Source organism: Delphinapterus leucas, chromosome 13 (assembly GCF_059928025.1).
Source record: "Delphinapterus leucas isolate spDelLeu-1000000601 "Yukka" chromosome 13, BTC_Dleu_Yukka2, whole genome shotgun sequence".
Taxonomy (NCBI): Eukaryota; Metazoa; Chordata; class Mammalia; order Artiodactyla; family Monodontidae; genus Delphinapterus; species Delphinapterus leucas.
Window position 1 is genome coordinate 32831596 of NC_143141.1, and position 12988 is coordinate 32844583.

General features: G+C 33.9%; 1 protein-coding gene across 27 annotated transcripts in view; it reads left to right on the forward strand.

Moving 5' to 3' along the window:
• Nucleotides 1-12988, forward strand: part of EXOC6B (exocyst complex component 6B) — a 703642-nt gene that overhangs the window by 392913 nt on the left and 297741 nt on the right. For all 27 annotated transcript variants that reach the window (XM_089922288.1, XM_089922290.1, XM_022561258.2 and 24 more), the window contains one exon: nucleotides 5302-5413. In XM_089922288.1, the coding sequence (XP_089778414.1) occupies nucleotides 5302-5413 (112 nt within the window). The remainder of the gene's footprint in view (nucleotides 1-5301; nucleotides 5414-12988) is intronic.

The window sequence follows — 12988 nt, forward strand, 5'->3', positions numbered from 1 at the left end:
GTACTTTTGTCTCTGCTTGGCTGCCAAATTATTGTTGCTGAGAAGGGATATATGTGCAGGACTTCCTGTTCTGTCATTTCTAATGTCATGCCTTTATTTTTAATTGCTCTTAAAGAAAATTGCTTGTGTAAAGGAAAAATAGTAACAGTGTCTAGTAAAGGAAAAGTAAATGTAAAAGTAAATGTATGGTAATAATAGGACAAATGACATGAGAGAGGAATTTGATTTACTGTTTAAGGTTTTTACATTATACATGAAGTGGTATATTATTTGAAAATATATTCTGTTATATTCTCTCTCTCTATATAGCATAACGTATAGCAACCACTGAAAAAATGGTCAAAAAAACATGAAACAGGTGAAAGTAATAAGCCAATAATGAGAATAAAAAGGAATCATAAAAAGAACACTCAATCTAAAAACAGTCAACAAGAGTTAAATGGGATATAGAACAGGTGGAACAAACAGAAATCAGCCATCAAGGTGGTAAATTTAAATCCAATTACAACAGTGTTCCTGCACACTTGAATAGAATGTGTATTCTGTAGTTGTTGAGTGTTGTATTCTCTAAATGACAGACTAAGTTTATTAATAGTATTGTACAAATTTTCTGTATCCTTCCCTTTTTAGGTCTACATTTTCTGTCAATTACTGAGGAGTGTTAAACTCTCCAGCTATGATTGTAGATTTGTCTATTTTTTTGTGTGATCTCTCAAGTTTGCTTCATTTATTTGGAATATATCTTTTTAAGTTCATAAACAGTTTGATTGTTATATCTTCTTATTGTATTCATCCTTTTAATTTTGTGAAATGTCCCTCTTTATCTGTGTTAAAAATTAAAATAATCATTGTCTTCTTTGCCTCATATTAATATAACCATTACTTTCTTTTATGGTATACGTTTGTCTGTTCTGTTACTTATAACATTTTCTTCTTTTTTTATCATGTTATTTTCAAATAATTTCAACATTAAGGAAGAATTTCGAAAATGTGATGAACTGAAATTCTCCAATTTTTGACTTTTTGCCATGTCTGCTTTATTACTTCCTCCCTCTCTCTTTGTCTGTCTCTCTGTATGTGTGTGTGTATGTAGTATTTTAATCCCTTATGGTTTATGTTAATTTTGATTAACTATTTAAGATGTTGTCTGTTTTCTCCATATAGTTATAATTTTTCCTTTTGTAATAAGTACTGTTTGTTTTGAAATACGTTGAGACCATGTATTTATTTTGTTAGTTACCAGATGTCCTTCACTTCTTTCCCTCTTATAGTATTCATTAGTGATTCTTGCCTGAAATCAGTTTTTTTCTCTAATAATCATTAATATATGATTTTAACTAATTTATTTTTTTTTATTCCTTTTATATGTATTACTTGGCATTCCATATTAAGGAGTCCTTCCCCATTATCTATCTATATAGCTAGCTAGCTACCTACCTACCTACCTATCATTTCCTGTATCATATCAGATTCATGGATTCTTACTTCATTCAGTTGGGTTATTCCTTTAATGACCTTATTCATTTTGATACTCAAATTGTCCCAGATGTAGCTAGTGTGAGCCACTTCAAGCTGGCTCCTGTGCCTTGTTGATGTGTTCTTATCACTTTGGGGACATTTCCTAACTTAACCACGATATTATTCATTTTTTCAAGGAGCTCAGTTCTTTTTAGTGCTGAATGGCATCTTGACAGTAAGATCTAGACATGTTCCTTGTATTTAAATGTGTGTCATTTTGAATCAACAAGTAGTTTGGTATTGGTTTTTTATTCATTCTGCCTAATTGGAATGTTTATTCCATTACATTAATATATTTAGTGATTTGTTTGGATTTAAACCTTTCATCTTGCTGTTGTTTTTCTATTTGTTCCATTCATTTTTTTTTTTGCTCCTTTTTTTCCTTTTTTCCTTCCTGCTTCTCGATTAAGTTTTATTAGTATTACGACTTAGTTTCCGTATTGGCTTACTGGAATATAACTTTTCGTTTTATTTATTATCTGTTTGTGTGTTTGCTCTGGGAATTATAGTGCGTATCCTTAACTTATCACAGTTACATGTAATTTAAGAATCTTACAGCAGTATAGTGTAATATATCTTTTCACTTCCTTTTCTGATATTGTTGGCATATACTTACTTATACACTTGTTTTTAAACACTAAAATATGTTACTGTTTGTGTTTGAACATTTGATAGTATTTTAAAAGTCAAGAAAGAAAAGTAGTTCATTATATTTATCCTCATATTTGCTATTTCCAAGCCTTGTCCTTCTTTCTTACAGATCTGTGTTACCCTTTGGTATCATTTTCCTTCAGTGTGAAAAATTTCTTCTAGCTCTTCTTTTAGTGTATATCTGCTGGTTTAGATTTTCTTAGCTTTTGTTTGTGTAAAAATATTTTTTCATCTGTTTTCAAAAATATATTTTTTAAGATGTAGAATTCTAGGCTGGCAGTCCTCCCTTTCCCCACACTTTAAAGATGTTATTCCTCTGTTTGCTTTCATTGTTTCTGAAGAGAAATAAGCCATTATTCTTATTGTTGTTCCTCTAACTGTATTGCCTTTCTTCTCTGGTTGCCTTTAAGGTTTCCTCTTTGTCTTTGCATTTTGCAATTTAACTGTGATTTTCCTGTGTGAGGTTTTATTTGCATTAATTGTGTTGGGGTTTTGTTAAACTTCTGAGATCTGTGGGTTGAGATCTTTTATTAGGTTTGGAGATGATGTTGCCAATTTATCCTTATATATGTCTCTTTTCTTATTTCTTCCTCTTCTGCAATTCCTAGCTACTTGATGTATCATTCAGATTTCATCATTACTTGAGTGAACTGAATGTGAGTCTCAGTTTTTATTAGTTTCAAATTACTTCTGATTTCAGTTCTACAAATGCTATGGTAGAAGTCTTTTTGTCTTTAAGACTCTGAAATTCCAAAGCTTTTATCCAGGGGCTTATCTTTTATTTTAACAGGATTTGAGTTGGGCTGGGTTTCAGCTTTAGTTAGTTTTTACTCTCCTTTGGATTGAATTCGAGTAGAGCCTTGGAATCTAAATCCCTTTCAAAATTTGCAAGACTTCTCTCTGATTTCTAGCACTACCCCTACCATTTCTTATGGAACAGAATTCTTATAGGCAAGAGTTGTTGTGCAACTCTCTCCTATTATTTTTGTTTGGGGGCTCTTCCAAGACTCCAATCTGTAATAGCAGCCCACACTGTTAAGGGGTTGGATGATTTTTTTTTTGTCCCACCAAAGTCTCTCAGCCTATGAGTATTTCACTCCCTCATCTATGTGTACCCAGATTAGGCAATTGGCCTTAGATATGAAAGTAGCTGCTACTCTTTGCTTATCTTTCAAGGGCTTTATCCCAGTATGCAATTTAATTCAGTTATACATTTTTTGTGTTCATTATACTTCATTAACATTAAAGGAATATACAGCTTTTAGCTTAGATCTAGCTTTCTTGTGCTTTTGAAGGTAGTGACAGTTTTTCTCAATCTTCTACATCATATCCAAGAATGGAACTTCTACTAGATCTTTGTAAAGCATAATAGAAATAAGTAATAAGTAGAGATGCCAGGAGAGCGATTAATATCAGGGGCACCAGATTATTTTGGACACCTGTGTTAATCACTTTTATAGCAACCTGTACTTATTCATAACTCATATTACAATTGATATGATATAATTATTAGTTTAAGATATGAATGTAGGAACCATGACTATTTCTTCACCACTGTAATTTCAATATTCCATCAACACAATGCCCAGCACCTTATATATTTTTGGAATGAAGTTTTAAATTCAGTAATAGTTTTTGAAAGGGTAGCAATAGGCCAGAGGTTATTGTTCAATTAAATATATCTTTACATGGACCCTGTAAAAATATTTTGAGGTATCGTTTTTTCCAACTGAATTTCCTAACTGAATTCCTTGCATTCTGTAGTCTTATTTATTTCTAATATTTTTGTCTTCCACATAGCATGACAATGTAGCTAGCCTGTATATTTAGTATTTTAAGATTTTTAATTGAACTATACTAAGCCTCTGATTTTATTCTGTAGAAAAAAATCAATGAGATAAAATTTGTGACCATTGTTCACAAGCAATAAGTTATTGAAAAAGAACTGCTCACAAATCTTTACATTTATTTCTTGATAAAGAAGTATCATTACAATACTAACTTTATTATTGAAGAAATATTTGTCTCAAAAGGATATCTTTTATAGAAACCATCTTGGGTGATGCTTTCAGGGGCTTATGAAGGATGTATAGGTCTAGAATTTCATTTGTTGGTTGCAAGATTGTTGTTTTCTTTTTTAAACTTTGCATATAAAGATAGCTTTGGAATCATTTTTTTTACGTTTAGTTTCCTTTACTGAATAGAAAATGTCATTATTGATAATTTTTGGAATAGTAAGGGTTATAAAACATTTATGCAGAATTAAACTACTGGTTTAGTTTCAAAGTCAGTGGTTACCAGTGAGGAGAGGGGAGAGAGGAGGGGCAAGATAGAGGTAGAGGATTAAGAAGTACAAACTACTATGTATAAAACAAATAAGTTACAAGGATATATTATATAGTACAGGGAATATCGCCCATATTTTATAACTTTAAATGGAGTATAATCTTTAAATTTTTTTATTCATTATATTGTGCACCTGAAAATTATAAAATCTTGTAAATCACTTTTTTAAAAGTCCAAAAAAAGTAACTATTGGCTTGAAACATTCATTTTGGAATGAGAGCTAAATAGACATTATATGAAAGATGATGACATAGGAGCAGAGATATATATATTTTTTTAGGGACTTTGTCAGCTAATTGTGCAGAAAGTCTACAAAGAGATCAGGTTGAAAAATTATAAATATTAACTGCGAAGGAACTTGAATGTATGGGAGAAATAATGGTTTCAGAATGCAGAATCATGTTAGAGAACTCTGTCCTGAGATGCAGTAGGGCATAGTATTTAAATACTGTAGCCTTTAGAGCTACACTGCCTGTATTAAAATCCTTTTTTGCTATCTACTCACTGTGTGACCTTCAGCAGGTTACTTAACTTCTCTTTACCTTCATTTCCTCATCTGTAGAGATAATACTAAAACTAATTCATATGGTTATTATGAAGGTTAAATGAATTTTGATACATTAAAATACTTGGAATCTAATTTCTGATATACAATAAATGTTATTTCTTGTTGCCATTATTATTATTATCATTATTATTATTACCATGAGTACCACTGGCACATTGTTTGTTTGCAAAATAATTTTCCTACCCGGTATGATTGACATTTTGACATTTCCTTTTCAGTTCAACTGAAGTTGATGACATGATTCGTAAATCTACAAACCTGTTGCTAACTAGGACTCTGAGCAGCTCTCTGCAGAATGTCATTAAAAGGAAGAATATTGGACTTACTGAGGTAAAGCTGCTCTTATTGGAGGCAGCCAAGGCAATTTGTGAACAGATGTCCTAAGCTCTGGGGCTTGTGTGTGAATTAATTATAATTTTCTATGTGCTCTATCATGTTCTTTCTGACGGACTCACGGTGAAAGTGCAAAATAAATTCCTTGTGTTTTTCATTCAGTGCCTTGGAGAAATCCATTATTTTTTGGAAAAGTCACTTTTTTTCTCTCTTTCATTGTCTTCTCTAGTTTAACTGGTTCTCCTTTCTGAGGTTGTTGGGTTAAATTTGTATTATTTGCCATTGATTATATAAAAAAAATGTTAGTTGGAGAATAGAGTCAACATCAGTGTCCTATTTAAAATAATGGCAGTTCAAATACAGCATACAGCATGAAATCACATTTTGCCTACGTAAGTCATTGATGCCAGGGATATTGGCATTCATAGTCACTGGTTAGCGTTAGATTTTGTTTTTGAGATACATCGCATGTATGAGTGGTAAATTACTCTTTATTAGCATGTAAGTCGGGATTTGGGATTGAGGAAATGCGAGAGAAAGGCAGTCATTACATTTCTGTGGAAGCTTACACAATCTCACAAAGGGTGGAGGGTTATTGTACATAGGTTGAGAACAGTATCTTGGCAAACTGAAGATTTGATGCATTGGTGTAAGTCCTAAAACTTAGAAAGATGCGACATTTCTCTTCTCTTAGAAACCCAGGTTTGTATGGGAGCCTCAACCTCTCATTTTATGGAAATTAGAGTGCCAAGTGTGACAGAGCTTGGAGGAATTTTCTTCACAGGTGAAGGGAAAGGCTGTTGGTCATCTGTTTTTAGAGGTGGTATAGTTTCAAAGTCAGTTGGTCTAGGAAAAATTGACATTTTCAGATATACATTATCAAGGATGAACGTCAGTAAGTGGTTAACGATACTGACCCATAGATGAGTACAGCTGGAAGACAGGTGAACATCTATTTCTGATTTTGGAATGATTGTTTCTTTTCCTGTGTTAAGATTTAAAAACACTGTTAAATACTGTATTATAATATGGGACATTGGCAGTGATTGAATTCTACTTATAACCAACTTTTTTTTTACAATTTAAAGTCACATTCGACATTATTTGGACAATCCCCTCATTTTGCAGAGCTTCGTTTCTCTTGCCTGGTATAGAAATGTTAAGCATTGCCATTATGTGTCTGAGAATAGGCTAACTTCTTTTGTAATGAGGAATGCTACAGAAAAGCAAAGTTGGATTGAAAATTTGGAGGTTCTTATGCTTTTGTAGATTATTCTGTTCTCCTTTTCTGAATCCCAAGTAGGACAGAAAATTTATTTTGTGAACTACCTCTTCATTAAAACTCTTGATATAATTCTTCTTAGGCCATTTGATTTATCAATCTCTTAAAAGCCATTTTATTTAATTAATTTATTTTTATTTAAGTATAGTTGATTTACAATATTGTGTTAGTTTCAGGTGTACAAAAATAAATCTGTTTTAAACAAGTAGCATAGCAGGAACATGGTGTGATAGAAACAGCTTTGGACACAGAAGACTCTGGAATTTAGTTGTGACTATGCCATTGATTTACTGTAGCATCTTAAAAGAAGACCTAACTCCTCAGTTCTTCAGTTTTCCTGACTCCATTGTCCATTTCAAAGGCACTGCACAGATCAAGTAACAATAGGAAGAAGCAGTAGGAGCTTATCAAGAAGTACTGTATTGTGGTTCTTGACATAATTTCAGTGAATGCTAAATGTTATTCCTAAGTCATTGGATCTGTTTCGGCAAAAATACTTTTGTTATCAAAATCTTTACATATGAATGAAGGAACATCCACACAAGTTTATTTATTTTGGCTATGATGGTGGTGTGTACCTGTATAGACAGGTACAAAACCAGTGATTTTTTTCATCACCAACCAGTAAATCTTTGACTAACTCTATTATTCACCTTTTATGAAAGGGAGGACATTATATCCTTCTTTATAGGTAACTAAAGTGATTTCACGTCTGGAATCATCATCAGTAATGGGCAGTGTTTGTGGAACAATTTATATTCTTCAGTGTCCATTCACAGATAATCACCTTATTTATTACAATAACATTTGAAGCAGGCTGGGCATGTGTTATTATTTCCATTTTATAGAAGGTGTAATTAAAGTTCAAGGAGAACGCCCAAGCTAGCAAAATGATAGAAATGAGACCTAAGTTCAGGTTATTTTTTTCCCCAAACTTACTCACTTTTACTATAGTGTACTACTTTCCATATTGATTTAATTATTCTGTCATAACAAAGATAGAGGTTTTTACAGGAGGTCCATAGTAACATCGAAATTGTTCTAGTTAGAGGTGATTTTGTAACAGGGAGCAGATATCCACTCAAATGATAAAAGTATTATAAGCACTCAAAACTCACAGAATCCTATTTCTGGTTACCAGATAAACAATTCTTTTAGTATTTAAAAGTTTGTATAAGCTAATGTCTTTCTGCCTGTCTTGATTTGAGGTTATATGGTATCTTATCTCTTATTTTTTCTGTCCATATGCTCTATTCTTTTATCTCTTTCTCTCTATATAGTGGCTTTCATGCTTTTCTCATGGCTTCTTTACTTCCCCATGTTAAGCCAACTCTACATTACCTTTCAGTTCTACCACCTACTGTAACTTGAATGCCTTGTATTCTCAGACCCTAAGTGATGATCTCTAGTTCAGTCAGCAGACACAGCTGTTTTCCTACTGCTGCTTCTTCCAAGTCTGTGAGAAGAAGGTCAGTCAAGAGTATATGTTCTAAAGCAGACTGCCCAGGTTCCAGTTCTGGTTCTCCCCTTAATAAATGTGTTCTTGGGAAGATTGCTTGGCTTTATGTGTAAAATGGGGACAATAGTAGCATGTATTTCATAGGATTGCTGTGAAGATTAAATGAACATGTAAAGTGCTTAGAATAGTGCCTGGTTCACAGTAAATACTCAGTGCATATTGCCTATTACTAAGAAAGAGATCTGGGCAGGAAAACAGTGGTGGTTAGGGCTAGTATAGAAATGGAGTTTTTCAAATAAGAGAAGTCAGAAGATTAGAACAAGATGTCCTGTTAATTAACTTTACAATATTTATTGAGTGCCTACTATGTGACAGGTACTGATCTAAGTCTTAAGAATAAATAAGTAAACAACAAGAACATCAACAAAAGAGATTCTTGCTTATATTCTAGTGGCAGAAAACAGGTAATAAATGGTACAGAAAATAAATAAGTAAATCATCTAGTATGATAGAAGGTCGTGAATGCTGTGGAGAAAGAGGAAGAACCTGGGTTAAGGAAATCAGGAGTCTGGTGGAGGTTCAAGGTTGGTCTTATTAAAAAGAGCAACACCTTGACAGTAAGTTATTATTGAAGGGAAAAGAGCATTTTTGACAGAAGTTAGAACTAGAGCAAAGGTCTGAAGGTAGTTAAGTTATTGGCAAGTTTAGGGAATAATAAGGAAGCTGGGGTAGCTGGAATGGAGTGAGTAAGGGGAAGAGAAACAGTAGATTAGATTAGAGAGGTACCAGGGGTTCATGGTAGGCCATTATAAAGAGTTTGGCTTTTATTTTGTATGAAATGGGAGCCATGGCAGCATTTGACTAGTGGTATCATCTGACATATTCAAAAAGGATCACATTGACTGTGGTATTGAGAATAAACTGTAGGGTATAAGCAGGGAGACCAGTTAGGAAGCTATGACAGTAATCCAGCAAGACTTGATGGAAACTTGGGTGATAGAGGTGGTGACAAGTGGTCCTATTTGGACTGTAGAGCCAGCATAGTTTCCTGATGGTTAAAAGTAAAGGAAGCAAGAAAGTGAGGAATTGAAGATAACCCCCCAATTTTTTTTATCTGATCAACTAGAAGGTTGCATATACCATGTGCTATGATGGCAAAATCTTCAATTAGAGCTAAATTTGGGGTGGAGGAAGATTGGGAATTTGGTTTTGGACATATTCAATTTGTAGTGTTTATTAGACATACAGTTTGAGATACTGAGTTAACAGTTGTATGTATGAGTTTAGAGTTTGAGAAGGCAGTTCGGCTGGGAGATAAAAAGTTGGGAGCATAAAAATGATATTTATGGGCTTCCCTGGTGGCGCAGTGGTTGAGAGTCTGCCTGCCGATGCAAGGGACACGCGTTCGTGCCCCGGTCCGGGAGGATCCCACATGCCGCGGAGCAGCTGGGCTCGTGAGCCATGGCCACTGGGCCTGCGCATCCGGAGCCTGTGCTCCGCAATGGGAGAGGCCACAACAGTGAGAGGCCCGCGTACCGCAAAAAAAAAAAGGATCAAAAAGTCTACAATTAATCAATGCTGGAGAGAATGTGGAGAAAGAGGAACCCTCCTACACCGTTGGTGGGAATATAAATTGGTACCGCACTATGGAGAACAGTATGGAGGTTCCTTAAAAAACTAAAAATACAGCTACCATATGATCCTGCAATCCCACTCCTGGACATACATCCAGAGAAAACCATACTTTGAAAAGATACGTGCACCCCAGTGTTTATAGCAGCACTATTTACAATAGCCCAGACATGGAAGCAAACTAGATGTCCATCAACAGATGAATGGATAAAGAAGATGTGGTATATTTATACAATGGAATATTACTCAGCCATAAAAATAATGAAATAATGCCATTTGCAGCAAAAAGGATGGACCTAGTGATTATCCTACTATGTGAAGGAAGTCAGACAAAGGCAAATATCATATGATATCACTTATATGTGGAATCTAAAAAATGAATCAAATGAACTTACTTACAAAAGAGAAACAGACTCACAGACTTAGAAACTTATGGTTACCAGAGGGGAAAGTTGAGGGGGAGGGATAAATGAGGAGATTGGGATTAACGTATACACACTACTATATATAGAATAGATAATCAACAAGGACCTGCTATATAGCACAGGGAACTCTACTCAATACTCTGTAATAACCTATCAATATATGGGAAAAGAATCTGAAAATATATATATAAGTATGTATAACTTAATCACTTTGCTGTACACCTGAAACTAATACAACATTGTATATCAACTATAATTTAAAAAAAAAAGATTTGAAGTAAGTTTTAAAATAAGATTTCTTTTTTTCTAAACCTTTGCTTTTTCACCAGACTAATTTGAAAATGATATCATGGAGAGAAAGGAAATAAAGCACTAGTTTATTAATCTCAGAATATCAGAGAATTAGTTAAATTTGGAAGGTTTACAATGAATCAAAGGATACTCTGGTTCTTTGTGAAGAATGTATTGATAGAAAGTCTTAAAATATAAATTAGATTTAAAAGAATTAATTTATTACAGATGATAGCAGAACACCTTCACTTACGTCCCTACTCAAATGTTATTTCCTTAAGGAGCCCTCCTTGACCACCCTGTCTCAAAATAGCTCAGATCTAACATCCCCATGTAACTCTTTATCCTCCCTTCTAGTTCCAGTGTTTATTACCACCTGCCATCATACTATATGTTTATATGTGTATGTGTTTACTGTAATATCCATGAAGCCAGGGACTTTGTCTTGTGTATAACTGTGGACAGCTCTATCCCAGTTCCATGGCACATAGGAGTTATTAATTAATGAAAGAGAGAAGAAAGAAAAAAAAAGAAAGTAGGTAGGTAGGTTCTTAGGGCAAAGTTAAAGAAATTTAGAGCTCCTGGTAGTGACACCATTTTGAATACTTATATTTTTATGATTATAATAATGCCCCAGAAGACCTGAATAAATGACCAATGATTTGTATTCACCCTTTGTTTTTATTATAGTCTGGATTGATGACCATATCTCCCACATACCATTTGTCTTCATCCCCAATTGTTAACAGCAGTGATATTGCTAATATTTTAAAACATTTTATACGTAAGTCTTTTCAAATATGAGCTCTGTACTAGACCTTTGAATTTGCAACCAGAAGTTCCAAGTATTTTAGCAGTTTATGTATTTGCCTTGGAGAGGGTATAAAATGAGTAGCTGACACAGCTTTTTATACCCTTGCTGGGGTGAAATGGAGATAAAATTCCTTGAAGTCTTATGGATAGCTTATTTTTGTGAATGAGAACCAAGGCTGTTATTTAGTTCTTCATCTTCCTGCAAATCACTATTTGAGAGGCATTGATGGTGTGGAGAGGAGTCATTTTCTTGGTTTGGATTAGTCTATTTGGAGCTTCAATGTACTAAATTCTCTGATTTGGGAAACAAGATAATACTGATCCTAATTACAAGTAGATGTGTATACCCCAGAAGTAATTTATAATTGGGAATGGACACCTAAATTTGTGGAATTTAGGGCTTGGTTTTGAACTATTGAAGAAGTTGAAGCCTTTTTTTTCCCTGGAGTTGGTCAAAAATATGAATATCTTCTGTGATCATGGTTCAGACTCTGCTGTGGTAATCGGAGCAGGGTTGGAAAAGAAGTGACTTCCACAGTCTAGTCTGTGCCTTCCTTATTAGATTCTCTCTGATACTAGGAAGGAAAGACAAAAAATTTCTGCTTCTTAATGGTTTTTAGCCTAAGTGACTTCTATCATTTAGCTGTGAGAGGTGTTTGTTTGCTTTATAGTGTTTTCTTTTCTTCTGGACAGGTTTCACAGAACTCCACTTTATATAAGATATAACCAATATCTTAATACATTGTTAGTTCCATGTCCTTGAAACAATGAGGACAGTTTGGATGGCTACAGTGATATATTTTTGTAAGAGAGAGGGAAGTAGAGGCTAGAAATATCAAAGGAGCTCAAACTCTGATGGAAGTTGATACTTGAAATTGCTTCATTTCACCCTTAAGTTCAAAATTACCCCCAAAGCATCTGGCTTCACATTTGTAAATGCCGTTTTAAGGATTTTGGTTAGCTGTCATTCAGGAGTAGAGATCACTTAGACCTCATTAACAGACAATATTCCCTTTGAAAATGACATGGTATCTACTGTAATCCTAGAGTGTTTTAATAGCCTATTCTATGCTCAGCAATGAAACATTTCAAAAGTGACTGACAGCCAGTTGATGTAATTCATGGTGATCTTTTGTGTTGACAGATCTTTAAAAAGTCATGGGAAATTACTACTGTACCCAGTGAAGCTGCCTCTTTATTTTTTTTTTAACTGCCAATATCCTGCAAAACACGACAATTTTCTCTTTGACTGCCACTGTTTTTTATTTCTATAACATGACACGATTCCTCCTTATTATTAGGATTTCTTTTGATAGATAGAATGTGTTCCCTATAGGTAATGCTCATTTTAAAATAGAAAATTTTCAGTTCCCCAAATTAACTCTCTTACTTTTCTGGCTTCCCTATCATGACAACCTTGCCACTAGCCACCTTCCCACTCATGAAGAAGAGTGATTTAATGTAGACAATTTAAATTTAAATATTAAAAATTTTGTCCTCCTCTGAAGGAGAAACATGTTGAAAGGAAGAAGGTGAGGAATTGCTTATTTTGGTGGGTGTTTTTTTATCTCTAAAGTTAAAAAGCTGATGTTTTGGGTAATTTTATAGGTGATGGAATTTGTGTCCAAAACTCAAAGTCTCTAAATTCAAACTATTTTTTTAACATCTTT